Raw genomic sequence first — 17,143 nt, 5'->3', positions numbered from 1 at the left:
TTAAAATATTAATGACGAAATTAGCGACCGAATACAAATTCAGTTGCTAAAATTAGCGACTGAATTTGTATTCCGTCGTTAATTTTAGCGATCGATTTAGATTTCCATCGTTAATTTTAGCGACCGAATCCAAATTCGGTCGTTAATTTTAATAATAAAATCTTGCATCTTAATTAACGACCGAATTTGAGGTGCTGAAATTCGGTCGATTTAGATTTCCGTCGCTATTGCATCTTAATTAAGTCACTATTGCATCTTAATAATAAAATCAAATTCGGTCGATTTAGATTTCCGTCGCTAAAATTAGTGACCGAAACAGAATTCGATTGCTAAAATTAGCGACCGAAATTGAATTCGGTCGCTAATTTTAGCGATCGGAATCCGATTCGGTCGCTAAAATTAGCAATCGAAATTTAAATCGGTCGCTAAATTCAATTACGATGAAATTTTTTATGATTTTTTGAATCGGTCGTTAATCAAATTTAGCGATCGATTAGCGACCGAACAATCGGTCGTTAATGGATGTTTTTTTTTTTTTTTTGTAGTGGCTGATGTGGAAGCATGCAGGATTACTTTGGCCCGAATGAGATAATTAATGCCGTGGTGACATATGTGACGGTGATTATTAATTAGTTTGGTGTGGAAGCACACAGGATTACTTTGGCCCGAATGAGATAATTAATGCCGTGGTGACGTATGTGACGGTGATTATTAATTAGTTTGGTAAGATGCTGAATTAATCAATCTAGATTTATTTTAAAGAATAATATCTTAAAAGGAGTAATTTAAACGTGCATGTCTATATTTTTAAATCGTATCATTTGCAATGACCATCAATATTCAAGATCAAACTTTGCTCGATCATACTTAACTCAGTAAAAATTTCTATAAATAATATTGTTCCATAAAAATTATATTCCACCTAATTAGTGAGTTCGTACTTATGTTTCCCCATCAAACTCAATTAGCTGATCTTATCCGTTCACGTACGTGAACAGAACAAATTTCTTCATATATTTAATTTCTCACCTTCGATCGATCTTATGTCGACCTTGGCGCATGTACCGGCCGGCACAATGTCCAGAAATGCCTCGGTGCTTTGCTTCACGTTTTTGTGATGACTGCCGCCCGTACCCAAATATAATTATTGAATTCCTTTCTTTATATTTTGGTTTAAAAGAAAGTGTTGATTTCTGAATTCCACTAGAAGTAGTAGTATTGGTGTGTTAAGCATGGTAAGATGCAACGTATGGGCATGCAGACATACTTCATTCTCTTAAATCAATTTTTTCTCTCTATTGATTACTGCGTCCATGGCCGCGTGTCAAGCGACTGACACTGCAGCCGTGGACCCATCCTACTCAGCAAGTCACTATTGCATCTTAATTAATTCCGCAAGAATTTGAGGTGTGTTAAGCGTGCTTGAAAGCAACTTATGACCATGCTGCTTGATTATTTTATCTTTATTTCAATCGAGTCTGCAGACGGCAACGCATTTCTCTCTATTTAAGCACCACCTCCGTCCCATTTCTTTCCATCATCCAAACCATGACGACCAGTACTAGGTTCTTAGCCATGGTCTGCATCGTGGCCGCGCTGCTGCTCGGTGCCTCCGGCGAGCAATGCGGGAACCAGGTCAACGGTACTCTGTGCCCTAACAATCTCTGCTGCAGCGAGTACGGCTGGTGCGGCAACACGCCCGCTTACTGCTGCCAGAACTGCCAAAGCCAATGCAACTGCACCTACCCTCCACCTCCATCGCCCTCCCCTCCACCTCCGACGCCCACCCCTCCATCTCCGGGCGGCGGCGTGGCAGACATCATTAGTGCCTCCCTGTTCGAAGAAATGCTGAAGATTAGAAACGATCCAAGATGCCATGCAATTGGTTTCTACACATACAACGGCTTCATAGCCGCCGCCAACTCCTTCGCCGGATTCGGGACGACCGGCGACATGGACATCCGGAAGCGGGAGGTTGCTGCCTTCCTGGGTCAGACCTCTCAAGAGACTTCTGGTTAGTAGTACCATGCCAGGCAATAACTATATATTATAGTTGGTTAAAATGGAAAACAAAATTTTGTTCGATTTCTTCATAATTTTATCTCTAATTATTTCCTAGTTTGTGATGTTTTTTTACTACTATTAATATGGTGCTTCGTTTTGATGAGCTTTCAGGTTGGTGGCCAGGCCAGCCATATGAGTGGGGTTACTGCTACAAAGAAGAAATAAATCCCCCTTCTAATTACTGCGTCTCCAACAATCAATGGCCGTGCGTCGTGGGACAAAGTTACCACGGTCGTGGCCCGATCCAACTCAGCTAGTAATTTTCCCATCCCTATTTTTATAATTGTCAAATAATTTTCAAAGTAGTAAACTCATATTTTTGGAATATAAATAAATAAAGCGTAACTAATTTCTCCCTGAGCAGCAATTACAATTATGGCCCAGCCGGAGAAGCTCTCGGGTTGAACCTCCTCAGCAACGCAAACTTGGTCGCTACTGACGTATTGGTCTCCTTTAAAACGGCCATTTGGTTCTGGATGACCCCGCAGTATAATAAACCCTCGGCCCATGATGTGATAACTGGATCGATACCGCCCGATTCCGCTGGAAGACTTCCCGGATACGGTCTCATCACCAACATCATTAATGGAGGTGTCGAGTGCGGGCACGGTTTCGATCAAAGGGTTTTCAACCGGATTCAATACTATAAGAGATACTGCGACATGCTCGGGGTGGGTTACGGCGATAATCTAGACTGCTATAATCAGCCACCTTACGGTGTTAGCCACGTGGAGTTTCAACAACTGCAGACCTTTTAAAACTAGATCGCTAGAAAATGGCGATATATATATCGTAATGAATAAATCTGTGGCTCTGATGTATGCCATGGTTATTATGCTAGCTAATGCTGTAATAGATGTTAATGAAGTTGATGAAGAAGTTTGGTAATGCGTTGGGGAATATTAAATAATTAAACGGTGGACGGTAAGGATTCCTTTAAATTCGAGTTAATTGGTAGATTTTTTGCGTGCGTCAGAGCAAAAAGGAAAAAAAAAGAATCTAATTTCCTCCTAATCTTGAATCAAACTTCGTCTCACAGAAAGAAAAGTCTTTTTAAATCGAAGGGCAACACCTCACCGTCCTCTTTCGCATCGTTTCTAACTCAACCACGCACCCGGCCATGTCGATCACCTCCATCTTCCTCCGTTCAGTCACCATCTCTGGCCTGGCGACCTTATCGTAGCTTCTCTCCCACCCCTCCGCCCACCTCCCGTCACACACCTCCAGGCTGTCGTTGTGCCACTGGGTCCAGCTCCACCCCTCGTCGAGTCCCGTCATCACCCCCTCGCCGCACTGGCTGGTGCATACTGCCTCGCACGGACAGCACTTCGCCCCGCTCAGTGGCCCCTCGCGTTCCATCGACACCACGGACACGCCATACTGCCATAGCGGGTACCTATACCTCCGTTCGCTGACCCTGCAGAAGGTAACGCGCCCCTCCTCCCACGTCACGTTCGCCTTAACTAGTGATGCGGCGGAATCCTGCTGCACCCAGTGCTTCCTTTGCTAGTTCCCCACTCGCCCAGTTCGACTTTGGTACTGAGAGAGTACGGGTTCGAAGTAAAAATAATTCGTCAATAAATTTATTATTAAATTAATTTTTTTATAATATATTAATTGATAATTTTTTTTATTAATCTATGAATTGATTAAGCACTTTAATATCTTTATAAATTATGTCTCTCATAATAAATCATTAATGAGGAGGTTTTATTTCTTTCTACCTTGTATTTTCTCTAGTTCAGTTATCTTTCTTTATTATGGTATCAAAACTATTATTTCTCTAATTTTTTTTATCATCATTCTATAGTGATTTTGCTTCTATCACTACCGCAAGTGCGCATGTTATTTTTTCTTTTTTTATCATCGTTTTTTCCCTTTCTCTCTTTTCTTTTATTTTTTTCAATGTCGAATACTCAAAGGAGATATCAAATTTATCTCAAAATTGGGCATATTGATACTCAATATCCTAGACGATATGACACAAATTTTGTTGATAATCCTATAACTTTAAGACAATCGACAATTTCACCTATTTATCCTAAAGCGTTCTCGTCCGTGCCTACTCTTGATAAACCACTAGAGTTTTCTTCTATTGAATGATATATTAACAATGGAGTAACTCATCATATTATATCAGATTACAATATATTTACAGAAGTAATACCATACTATGGTTTGAATATAGTGCAAGTAGCCCCTGGAGCATAGCTGAGTTAGTTACGACGCAACAGAGTTGCAGAAGAGGGCAAGAGTTTGAATCCTGGCGAAGCCAGGCAATACCCTCCTGCTCTCCTACGTCATGATCAACTGCAGTTTCTCGATTTACCTCCTCATAGATGGTCGTGGAGTTGATCATGTGGGGCCGCTAAGGTAGCGGATTCCACCTTTTACAGAAGAATACAGTGCAAGTAGGCAATGATTCAGGTTTACAAATTGCTAACCATGGAAATACATATATACATTTATCTAATCGTACTTTTCAATGTCAATTTTATCTTAATAATGATGTTATTTTTGAATTTCATCATAATCATTATTTTATAAAATATAGAGAAACAAATATTATCTTATTTTCTGGGGAATCAAACATAGTCTTTCAGTCAAGGCTTTCATTGGTGAATGTACAAATAAATCAGCTTGGCATGCCCGACTTGGTCATCCTTCTCTTGGCATTGTTCAGTCGATCATCAATAGGTATGATTTACCTACTTTCTCTACCTCCTCTCCGTCTCATTCATATAGGGTCTGCATGGAATCTAAAAGTCATAAACTACTACATTTCTCTTCATCTGATCATGTTTCTAATCTTCTACTTGAATTAATTTATTCGAATGTTTGGGGCCCTGCACCTATTTTGTCCAACTAAGATTTCTTTTATTATGTTACCTTTATTGATCATTTTAGTAAATATACTTGGTTCTATCCTATGAGAAGAAAATCTGATTTATTGGATATATTCTGTTATTTTTAAAAATAAATTGAACGATATTTTAATCGTAAAATACTCTCTGTTCATTCTAATTGGGGAGGCAAATATCAATCTCTCTATCGTCATCTTGTCTCTTGTGGAATTGTTCATTGAGTCTCTTGCTTTTATATTTCAGAACAAAATGACTCTGTTGAGAGAAAATACAGACATATTATTGAAACCGCCTTAGCTCTTCTCCATCATGCATCAGTTCCGCATAAATTTTGAGATGAAGCTGTCTGTACTACAACATATCTCATAAATCGACTTCCTACCCCATTACTCAATCATAAGTGTCTTTTAGAAAAACTTTATAATTAAACTCCTGACTACACTTTTCTTTAAATTTTTGGTTGCGCATATTATCCGTGGTTACGCCCTTATTCTAAACATAAACTTGATTCTCGTTCACTAAAATATGTTTTCCTTGGTTATAGTAATTTACATCATGGGTATCGTTGCTTGCATATATCTACAGGACGGATATATATTTCATGACACATTACTTTTAATGAATTTTTTTTACAACTTTTTCAATCTCTCCTCTAGATTCAAGTGGCACCTTTCTGATGCCACCTAACATTGTGGAAGGTGATGACATCTTAGGTCCTACTCCGGGGCTCTATAATAACTCTCCTATATTATCGGAATCATGTCAAGTTGCTACTTTGACAAGAGGCAAGACACACTAGCTAACACTATCAGAAGGGTTAAATATATTGGATTCTATTCCGTGTCCAATCTTATAAGCCTCACCAACCATAGATAATATACTTTCTGATTTTGGCTCCTCAAATAATACAAGTCCTTCATCGAATTCACCATGTCAACCCACTTCTTCATCGCCATCAACAAGTAATTTAAATGATAGTGTTTCTTGTCATATGCTTCCTTTAAGTGACATCTATGTACGTTGTCATGATTGACAACCCAATCTCCCCTTCCACAAGCTTTAGTGGTCTCTTCAAAATCTATGGAACTGATTTATTTTTCACAAGTGAATAAGGATCCGAATTGGCATAGTGTAATAACTACAGAATTTGATGCACTTCTTCGCAATGGAACATGGAATCTAGTTCCGCGCACTCCTCGCATGAATGTTGTGGGTTGTAAATGGGTAACCGACTTATTTTTCACAAGCGAATAAGCATCCGAATTGGTGTAATGTAATGACTACAGAATTTGATGCACTTCTTCGTAATAAAACATGGAATGTAGTTCTGCGCACTTCCTGCATGAATGTTGTGGGTTGTAAATGAGTATTCATCCTCAAGCATCGAGCTGATCGTTCTCTTGAAAGGTACAAAGCTTGACTTATAGCCAAAGGATTTAGTCAACAATCAGGTATTGACTTTCATGACACCTTTAGTCTCGTCATCAAAATTACATCTGTCAAATTATTATTATCAATAGTTATCAGTTCTAATTGGTCTGTACAACAATTGAATATTTTTAATGTTTTTCTTCATAATCATCTTGAGCAAACTATATTTATGGAGCAATCATCTGGACTTATCCATTCACAATTTCCATCTCATGTTTATCAATTCAAGAAATCCATATATAGTCTTCGATAAGTTTCTCGTGCATGATTTTATCGATTATCTATTTGGTTATAAGCTCAAGAATTTTCTAGATCAAAGGCAGACTCTTCTCTATTCTACAAATATAATGATGAATTTATGATATTTTTTTTATGTGAATGACATTTTAATAATCAGCAATGATCAAAAGGGCATCATAACTCTATTAAGTCTTCTCAATCAAGAATTTTCTATTCGAGATTTGGGTAATGTTCGTTTTTTTTCTTGGTATTAAACTTATCCCACATATTGAAGGTTTTCTCCTCTCTTAGAGCAAATACATTATTGGACTTCTCCAAAGAGCTAAAATGGATGGAGCATGCCCGGTCTCCACACTAATTGCTATAAACAATTTCTCTGCAACTCCATCCTCTCATGCTATGTCTGATCCTCAAATTTATCGAAGTATTGTTGGAGCTTTAAAATATGTCACTATCACACGACCTGATATTACCTTTGTAGTAAATTGTGATTGTTAATTTATGCATGCTCCAACTAAACATAATTCGGATAATGTAAAAAGAATACTTCGTTATCTCAAAGGAACTATTCTACATAATCTTCTTATATACCATCAAACTTCTAGAAACTTACATACCTATAGCAATGCGGATTGAGCAAGCTCTTTTGAAGATAAACGCTCTATTAATGGATATACAATATTTCTTGGATGAAATCTTATCTTATGGAATTCGAAAAAGCAACCTACAATATCTCTTATATTTCTACATAAGATCAATTTACTGATATCTTTACTAAGCCATTATTCAGACAACGTTTCATCAAACTAGCAAATAAATTTAACGTTAAAAAATTTTCATTGAATTTATCGAGGGGTAAAAGAGAACTAGTCAACAAAAATTTATTATTAGATTAAATTTTTTTTTTATAATATGTCAATTGGGAGTTGCCGGAGGGTCGTGAACTTGAGCTCAGCGAGGAGTTCGGAGTTGTGTTGAAGAAGGCTCGGCCACTTGTTCTTATTCCAAGGGCAAACTTTCATCATTCGTCGTCATTATCAAATGCTAGCTTCGTGTCAACACCAATTACCCTATTTTATGTGATCACGTTGTATCATCATTGGATTACCAATAACATATTATCATTTAAAGTAGGTACACAACCACAAGAGTACGTCTCATCTGATGCATAAGCTGAAATAACATTACCAATCATATAAAATATGTTGGAAGGAATATTTTTCATCTAGATTGATACTTCAGAAAATTAATGGATCTGACAGCATTCAAGAACTTTTTCATAAATTATTATTCTCATATTCAGTATTACTCTGCAAGATTTCAATTGGCTTGATGTTGGAAGATGAATGCAAGTATCGCTCGCTGGGAATTAAACCTAACTCTTCCATCTTTTTGTTTTGTTTGTTTCTCTTCAATTCCTTTTTCGGTAAAGAAGAGACTTTTATCAATTCTACTTTTTTTTCCTTTTGTTTTTTGGGTTCATTTTATTCCTAACTTTATTCTATCTTATACTTTGAGATGTTTTGGTTTTATAAGTTAACGAATTTTAGAAAAAATGATCGAAAGTTTAGAATTTTAGTTATCGTAGACTAGCGCATATTTTAATTTTCGAAAAATGATACGCTACATGAAAAATATAGTATGAAATTCAATATAACACTCAACTGCATGGATATGGATCTCACTGTATGAATGTGAGATCCACTGCATAAAGTATGTCATATTAAATTTTGTGTTACATTTTTCATATTGTATATTATTGCTCATAGTCTTTTCAACAGCTGATAGTTGTAAAATCTATTGAGTATTTTCATAAAAATAAAGCTACTTGTGACGGGAATCTACTGAGTAAAATCTTCTGTTTTAAATTTGAATGGTCTAGATTTTCGTCAATTTGTGACGGAAATATGTTGTGACAAGGATCATCGCTCTTTTCACAATTGTTAACTTGGGAACAATTTAGGGCAAAAAAAACTTTCCGATAAATTTCTAATTTTAGGAAATTATTGGATACCCTCGTTTTCCATCCACTCGATCCGTCGATCGATCCGAGAACGAGGAGAAAGGAGGCGGCGGCGGCGATCGGATCTCGCCTTCTTAGATGGCTGACCCGGCGGCGCTCGGCGCCCAGTACGTGCAGCAGTTTCTCAGCGCCGCCCTATCGCAGCGCGGTCCGGCGGCGCTCCCCTACTCCGAGGACGCCAAGTGGCTGATCCGTCAGCACCTGATGGCTCTCGCCGGGGCCTTCGCATCTCTTCGCCCCCGCGCCGCCAGCTTCACTCACGACGACGGACGCTCCTCTTACCTCCTCCAGGCCGAGGGCACCATCCCCATCGTCTACCGCGGCACCACCTACAACCTCCCCGCCTCCGTCTGGCTCCTCGAACAGTACCCTCGCCGTCCCCCTGCCGTCTTTCTCACCCCGACCCCGGACATGCTTGTCAAGCCCGGTCATCCCCTCGTCGATCCCTCCGGCCTTGTCCGCGCCGCGGCTGTTCCGTACCTCGCTGCATGGGTCTATCCGTCGTCCAACCTTGTCGACCTTGTCCGCTCCCTTTCACACCTCTTCGGCCTCGATCCTCCTCTCTACTCCCGCCCCGCCGCTGCTCTCCCTCAAAATCAATCTCCTCCTAACACACGGCATCCGATTCCCTCCTCATCCAATCCATCGCCGCCTCGAATCTACTCCTCTCTGCCGTCGCCGTACGGAGGTGGTCGGTTCCCTCCCTCACCACAGACCCAGATGTCGTCGCATCCAGTGGAGGACCCCGCGGATGTCTTCCGACGGAACGCCATCTCTAAAATTGTGGAGAATGTACACAGAGATGCAGCCAGCCTGCGTAGGTCGCAGGAGTCCGAGATGGAACCTCTCCTTTCTCTCCAGGCGGAGCTGCGGATTAGAGGGGAAGAGCTCTCTCGTGGGGTCCGCGAGATGGTCGAGGAGAAGGAAGGTCTGGAGCAGCAGCTGCAGCTCGTGCTTATGAACACCGACGTTCTTGAAGGATGGGTGAGGGAGACCGAGGCTAGAAGTAGAAAAGTGGACGCATTGGATGTCGACAATGTGTTTGAACCGATGGATGCGCTATCAAGACAGATACTGGAGCTCACGGCAGCTGACTTGGCGGTGGAGGACACGATCTACTCACTGGACAAGGCGGTGCAGGAGGGGGCAATCACGTTCGAGTCATATCTGAAGAGTGTGAGGACATTGTGCAGGGAGCAGTTCTTCCACAGGGCAACCTTGGCCAAGGCCCGTGCTGTTCAGGTGCGACCTCGAGTTACAAAAATGGCACCGAGGGTTCCACTATATGCTTCCTAGGATGGAGGTTAGTCGTGATCTTGTATCATAAAATTTGATATTTTTGCTTCTATTTGCTATTTTTCTGATCGGGTATTTGCTATATAATACATAAACTCTTATCACCAAAATAAGTTAGCCTTAACAACTGGTCTATGTCTTCAGCCATCTGAACTCTCCAAACTCTCATCTTGAAATCAGGGAATTTTTATTCCTATTTGTACGTTACATACGAACTGGAAATGAGATTGTTTGAAAGGAAGGTTTTGATTGTATTTTGTGAGGTCTGGCTTAATTTTAGGAGCTCCAGCTTGTTTTACGCAATTTTTCTCATTGAAGTTAGATATATCTTATCAAATTGTTTTTAGACAAATGGTCATGTTTGCTATTCATGCTTTGATTTTTGCTTATGATGATGTTCTCCTTCTGATGTTTATAGTCTTATTGGGAGACACAATTGGTTTATTGGCGAGTTCAATCTTTTGGAAAACAGAGTGTTGTGTAGTTATATGGATTTCTGTGGTAAACAGATCATTCTTGAGAATGGATGAGAAATTCAACTGATTGATGAAGCAATCTATGAACATATTGCGGGCCACATTTTATCATCTCCCTAACTTTTTCGGTGACTTTCTTCACACTGCTGCCAAACTTTGATTTGGCTGTAAGTCAGCTAAGATGATGTTTAGTTTAGGTGATTTGAATGATACAATCATACTATGGCATTGGCATATTGGGATTCAGATCACATTTTTTGAGGTCTTGCTTCAGATTAAATCCTGATGGTTTCATTTTTTGATGCCTTTCTTTCCATAAACATTTTTGTCATCATACCCAAAACTTCACAAGTATTATTTCTCTCCATGGTGTAGGGAGTTATTTAACAATATCGCCATCATATGTATCAAACTCAATCACATTTTCCATCTCTTCCTCAATAATTGTTATAAGGGACTAATAGTTCTAGAAGTCCTTCGTGGTTTAAAAGAGAGCTTATTAGCTCGAGGCTTCTATAATCAAATTCAATGTCAAGCTGGACTCATTTCTAAATCTTAGTCCACAAGCACAATATTGTGGTCTCTTGTTGGTAAGGGATTTTTCCTACTCTGTTGATTCTTCAACTTTGCATTAAGATTTCAGTTGCATATAGACTAGATCATTTATTTTATCCACAAATAGTAAACAATCTCAAAAAAAAAATAGAAACTAAATTTACTCTTCAAGGCCTAAGCTATGACTTTTCATTTGGTTCAAATTGAATCTTTTTTTTTTCGAAAAAATTTAGCATTTGAAATAATTCAAACTCAAAACTGTTTTCATATTGAAATTTAGCTAAATAAAATTGACGTTTTGTTTTTTGGTTTGGTTCATGTGGAACCTGATACTATAAATTTTGATTTATTTACTTGGTGTTTCTTTTGGATGAGCAAATCTATAAAAGTTATGGCATTATTAAAATATTGATTATTCCTGTTCAGTTTGATTTGACAAAGAAATCAAACCTGGATTTAATTTGGAATATATGTTGCTGGAAATGATATTAATCTCTTCCCGTAGTACTTCTAAAGCTAAACTGAAAAAAAAAATGTTTCTGTTTAGTTTTTTTTTTCTGTTTTTGATAACATATCCCTCAACAACTCAAGTTACTTCACTGAGATTGATTGTGATACCCACTTTATAAAATAAATAGATGTTGATGAAAATAATATTAAACCTTTCCTACTGGCAGACGTTGCCATTACACTTGTCTTTCCTATATCATTCTTGATCTTTCTCATTTTACTGATTTCTTCAAGCATTAATCAATGGCAACACACGAGGACCTTTACATAACTTCAGATTTTTTTTGGAGTATTTCCTATTTATGGCACGCATTCTTACTAGACTTCATTTCTATGTATTCATCAATGACATTAAAAGAATATCAGTTGTGTGAGCATTCATGCATGAAATTATGAATTTGAAGCTTTTACCCATTCACAATTTGCCAGCAACGTCACTGTAATTCTCTAGTAGTTTTACCTTCCTTATGAAGCCATGTATTAGTCATGAACAATTAGGCCACAATCTTCTTATGTATGTTGCTATACACTTGGTACTTATCCAAAGTGTTTGCTATTTCTTTCTTGAACATGGATTCATTCAATTTCCTCCTGTATTAGTATATGAAAAGGCTTCAAAGAAGCCACATCCTCATGTTTCTTAGTTCTCTTTTTCTTCGTATATTGAGCCTGTATGGGTATTGCCTTCATTGCTTTGTGTTGTGTTGTTGCATCTAGATCATACAATATTTCTCATTTATACAATTGGTATAATATAATTCCTACAAGCTTCTAATTTATATTCAGTCTTTTGCCTGCTCAAATCATGTACGACTTGCAAGCAGGTTGACACCTTAAGAAAAATTGCAGAAACAAGCAAAGTTTCTGGAGTACATATTGTTTATTGCTTCTACTTTGTCGAAGATCTATTCTCCGTGACATTCGCAACTGCTCTCTTGTTGCCGTTCTCTATTCTTTTAACCCATCTTTTTGCCCACAAAATCACACAATTTGTACTTGGTTTCCGCATTGGATCTTTTGCATCTTTGCCCTTTCTTGTACTTTTGTTTAGCTTTTTCATGGAGCAGATACTGTTCTGCAAAAAGGAAGTTGAGGTGGCCTAAAGACGACAGGAACGACGAGCTATAATTCAGTTATGCCTCGAGGGCTTTCATGGAGCAGACATCGAAAGGAAGTTGCATTCTTCAAATTGCTTTCTCTACCTCCATCGAGTATAAAGTTTGTGGGGTTACGGTGCAACAGTAGGATGTCTACATATCTCTTGAACATCTAAGATTCAAATCTCATTATGATGTATCACAGGATGAAATTTTTTTAGTGGGAGGTTGGGTCTAAGAAAAATTTTTTTAGTGGAATGTCTACCACGTTTTTTCAGTTATATAGATAACACATTAAAAACGTTGTATATTAGTTTTTTATCTTATAGTGTCATATTTCTACATCATTCTTTTCATCCTGTGGTACTGCTGAACGCTAACAGGGCTAATCTCGTGTAACTAGGAAAGTTCCAAGAGGAGTGCGCAACGCTCAGGATTTTTGGATCGATTATTACACATGTTTGGTTGATTCTCTTCTTAAGTCTTACATTGTATTTTATTTATATATTTTCTGAACTGTAAGACGGGTTTCTCCTCCTCCGAACATGATTCGAAAAGGAGACTACTAGTGAATGAGCGCCTCCCGTACATAGGCCTTGAACTTTGAATGTACTAACCTTGAGGGTTATGAACCAAATAAAATTTGTGAGTCTCTATGCTTGTTTATTTAATCCGTTGTTAAGTTTACTTTGATAGTTAGAACAAATGAAAATAAATAAACGAGAAGCACAAACTATTTATCCCCTCCTCTTCATAGATCCTATTGTATCCTTTGAGAGTTGAATTATTGATGAGGAAGGATAAGAGCACATGATCATTGACTTGAGGGAAAACACATATGGCATCATCGACAATGAAAGAGAAATGACATGAAATTATGAAATTAATGAGGGAGAGGAAGAGCACGAGAAGACTACAAAGAAAGGATATATATATTTTTAAGAGATCCATGCTGAAGAGAAAGAATAGATTAGGAAAGTAAAATAAGAATGTCGAAGAAGGAAAATATATTAATTTTAAAAAATAATTAATTAAAAATTTTAATATAAATATTATTAAAATATTAGACTTTTGCGCCCCAATGACAAAGGGTCCGAGGCCTGTCAGGTCGCGTCTAGTATGAGCACCTCGTAAATAAAATATAAAAAAAAAAACTATAGTAGGCTTTTTCACTAGGCACAATCATTGTAGGAGACGGTGGGGCCCACAGAAACAGGCCGTGGGCGGGGAAAGTCTAACGCTAGATCCACTGCGGCATCCTGGCGCACACCACCAGGCGTAGGCATTGCTCGCATGCTATTTCATCTGCCGTTCATTCCACACTGTTTTTTCACCTTTATCGTTAGATTCAAGAGAACAAAATTAGTAATATTTGCTATGCAAGGATATTTGTCCTTTTCTTACTCTATTTTGCCTCTGTCTTCATCACTTGGCTTCCCTATTTTCCAAATTTTTGTCATTTTTCTTTGTTGAAGGAGCAAAGTGCACATGTGTCATACTGTTCCCATGTTTTAAATCTTGCGAAGTGTTAAAACAAACTTGTGTGTGAATTGTCGGCCACTCATAAAGTATCTAATTTATCATCATCTTTATAATTAATCTACTGATATCATCCTTGTCACGGAAGCACAAATGTAAATGCTGTAAGAGCATCTGCAAAGCTCCGTCGTTATAACACTTTAATATTAATAATTAAAAAATTAAAAATTAAAAAAAATTACATGTGGGGTGGGTAAGTCCCATGAATACATCTAAATTATTGAACGTGTTCATGTGGAGAAGTGTTATAACACCCCCTTCATATTGTTCATTAATCCAAGGAGTATTATTAACACCATATTAAATGAGCATGGGGGATGCTGTAATGGTTCTTTCTAGTAACTGGCACCTAGCTTTTACTTTATATGGATTCTCACATTGTATTCACACTTTGTAGATGAATTATTTTGATTTTAATTTGCAGGTAATAATAAGGATGCTGGACATCTGGATTGGCCGCCGATGAGCTTCCCGATTTACCCTGGTGGTCGATAGGAAACTTCCGTGGGACCGGGCCTACCCATTCGATGTGGCTACTGGGATTATCATTTTTTAAATGAACGTATCATTTTATTCTTGTAGAAATTATTCTATGGAACTAAGGGCCTTGCAAATTAATATACTGAGGAAATTATATCATGTTCTATTTGTAATCAGATATATTAGTTGTAGGTTTTGTAGCATCGCATAATTTTTCATCATACAAACACTTTAATCTGTATTTAATAGTTCTCAATTAAGATGATTTTTCATCATACAAAACCTTTAATTTTCCTCATACAAAATTTATTTTTCAGATAAATTTTTCACTATGTATTAAAGCGCAGAATCTAAATTAATCTAAGTTGTAATCCCTTTGATTTGATAGACTTAAAGGAGATAATATACAGTGTTTAGGCCTTAAACACATGTTAATTAGTTAATGGTCCATTTTATCCTGCTCAATAATCGACTCACGAGCTCATTATATAGTACTGAGTGCCAGTAGTTTGATCGCATCGCTACACCATGCAGGAAAGTAACGACGATTCCATCGGATTTCAACTCGCCATCTCTCTCCTCGTACTACTCTGTTCCGTCTTCCTCCTGCGGTGGCTGAGATGGCGGAGCTGCGGCCGTGGGCGGCCGCCCCTGCCCCCTGGGCCCCTGGGCCTTCCATTCCTTGGAAGTCTTCTCTCCCTCGACCCTGAACTGCACGTCTACTTCCGCCGCCTCGCCCTCACCCACGGCCCGGTCCTCAGCCTCCGCCTCGGCTCAAAGCTCCACGTCGTCCTCTCCTCCCCAGCAGCCGTCCGCGAGGCCTTCAAGGACCACGACGAGGCCTTGGCTAACCACGAGCCCACCGCAACCAGCGCCGTCGCCCTCCGCCATAACATGTCGTGGTCCCCCCACGGCCCGATTTGGCGCGCCCTCCGCAAGGTCACCGTCCGCGAGCTCCTCAGCGTCTCCGGCATCGAGACCGTCGGCCACCTGCTGCACCGAGAGGTCCGACGCGCCGTCTCCGGCCTCCGCGAGGGCGAGCCGGTAGACGTGCGGGATCTGGTGTTCACCACGGTGTTCCGCGTGTTGACGGGCATGCTGTGGGGAGTGACGCCCAGCGACGACACGACGAGCCAGTTCAGGAAGGTGATCGAGGAGGTTGTCTGGCTGTTGTCAGCGCCAAACGTGTCAGACTTCTTTCCGAAGATTGCGGCGCTGGATTTGCAAGGTTTGTCGAGGAGGATGAAGGAACTTTATAAGCGTTATACTTTGTTGTTTGCCAAGTTTTCAGAAGAGAAACGCGGTGAAGGTTTCCTAAAAGTGATGATGCAGATTCTGGAAAAGGGTGATAAGGAGTCATTCACTATGGACAATGTCAAGGGCTTGTTCCTTGTACGTCCCTCCATCTATTTTGATTTACTCAATTCCATCTTGCTAGGTGAACGCACATCAAACTTAACATCACTCTGTTTTATTGTTCTTGTCTTAGGATTTAGTAACAGCAGGAACAGATACATCCACAACCACAATAGAATGGGCGATGTCTGAGCTGATGTGCAACCCCGAAGCTATGGAGAGAGTGAGAAATGAGCTCGACGCAGTGGTCGGGAAAGGACGCCTAGTGGAAGAGTCAGACGTGCCAAGATTGCAATACCTTTGCGCTGTGATGAAGGAGACGCTCCGCCTGCACCCAGTGGTTCCTCTGCTGATTCCCCACACGCCTAGCTCCACTTTGGTACTAGGAGGGTACACCATTCCCAAGGGTTCCTACGTCTTCGTAAATGTTTGGGCAATTCACAGAGACCCTGCTCTGTGGGAAGATCCCTTGGAGTTTCGACCTGAGAGATTTTTACAGGGGAACCAGAATTATGATTTTCGTGGAAATACTTGTATCTACCTGCCATTTGGGCATGGAAGGAGGATGTGCGTGGGGATTTCTTTGTCGCAGAGGATGATAATCTACATGTTGGCTTCCTTCTTGCACTGCTTTGATTGGGAGTCGCCGGAGGGTCATAAACTTGAGCTCAGCGAGGAGTTCGGAATTGTGTTGAAGAAGGCTCGGCCACTTGTTCTTATTCCAAGGGCAAGATTTCATCAACTAGATATTCAAACTTGAGAATATTGAGAGATCTTTATATCCTTCTTCCTCAAGGGCAAGATTTCATCAACTAGATATTCAAACTTGAGAATATTGAGAGATCTTGTATCCTTCTTCCTCAAGCTAATAATTATAAGTCCTATGTATTGTTGTCTTATTCATCCTTTCAACTTATATTAGTCTCGCTGACAACCAATACTTTGGAAGCATACCGAAGTAAATTGTTATTCTTTATCACGGCCTATATGTGTATTCAATTTCAATTTCAGTACTATGAGTTCTAGATTCATTTATCACGTGAGGAATATTCAACGCAACTAGAAGAATGATCATATCTCAGTATCGATAGAAAAGATGACAAAGCTTCTTTCTATTCTTTATGAGTATTGATCTTTAAAGCAATAGTTGGATGTGAGATCTTAAAAAATATCGAGATGATCTGTCAGACTGTCAGAATTTCAATCTAGAAC

The 17,143-nt window shown here is 39.4% G+C and overlaps 3 protein-coding genes across 3 annotated transcripts; all 3 read left to right on the top strand.

Annotated features, from left to right (window-relative positions):
- The first annotated feature begins 1,532 nt into the window (after window positions 1-1,532).
- On the top strand, window positions 1,533-2,952 carry LOC141843137 (putative inactive chitinase-like protein LaCIC). The gene is made up of 3 exons (XM_074731172.1): window positions 1,533-2,014; window positions 2,176-2,320; window positions 2,429-2,952. Exons 1-3 carry the CDS (start codon window positions 1,549-1,551, stop codon window positions 2,820-2,822), a joined length of 1,005 nt encoding a protein of 334 aa, XP_074587273.1. The 5' UTR covers window positions 1,533-1,548; the 3' UTR covers window positions 2,823-2,952.
- A 5,647-nt stretch (window positions 2,953-8,599) lies between these two features.
- On the top strand, window positions 8,600-10,180 carry LOC141843134 (protein ELC-like). The gene has a single exon (XM_074731170.1). It carries the CDS (start codon window positions 8,701-8,703, stop codon window positions 9,916-9,918), a length of 1,218 nt encoding a protein of 405 aa, XP_074587271.1. The 5' UTR covers window positions 8,600-8,700; the 3' UTR covers window positions 9,919-10,180.
- A 4,923-nt stretch (window positions 10,181-15,103) lies between these two features.
- On the top strand, window positions 15,104-16,832 carry LOC141843546 (flavonoid 3'-monooxygenase CYP75B137-like). The gene is made up of 2 exons (XM_074731605.1): window positions 15,104-15,967; window positions 16,065-16,832. Exons 1-2 carry the CDS (start codon window positions 15,104-15,106, stop codon window positions 16,689-16,691), a joined length of 1,491 nt encoding a protein of 496 aa, XP_074587706.1. The 3' UTR covers window positions 16,692-16,832.
- Window positions 16,833-17,143: the final 311 nt, after the last annotated feature.

Source organism: Curcuma longa, chromosome 12, assembly GCF_044706935.1.
Source record: "Curcuma longa cultivar G26 ecotype Majalengka, Jawa Barat chromosome 12, ITB_CL_G26_1.1, whole genome shotgun sequence".
NCBI classification, from domain to species: Eukaryota; Viridiplantae; Streptophyta; class Magnoliopsida; order Zingiberales; family Zingiberaceae; genus Curcuma; species Curcuma longa.
This window is presented reverse-complemented; position numbering and strand designations above follow the sequence as displayed.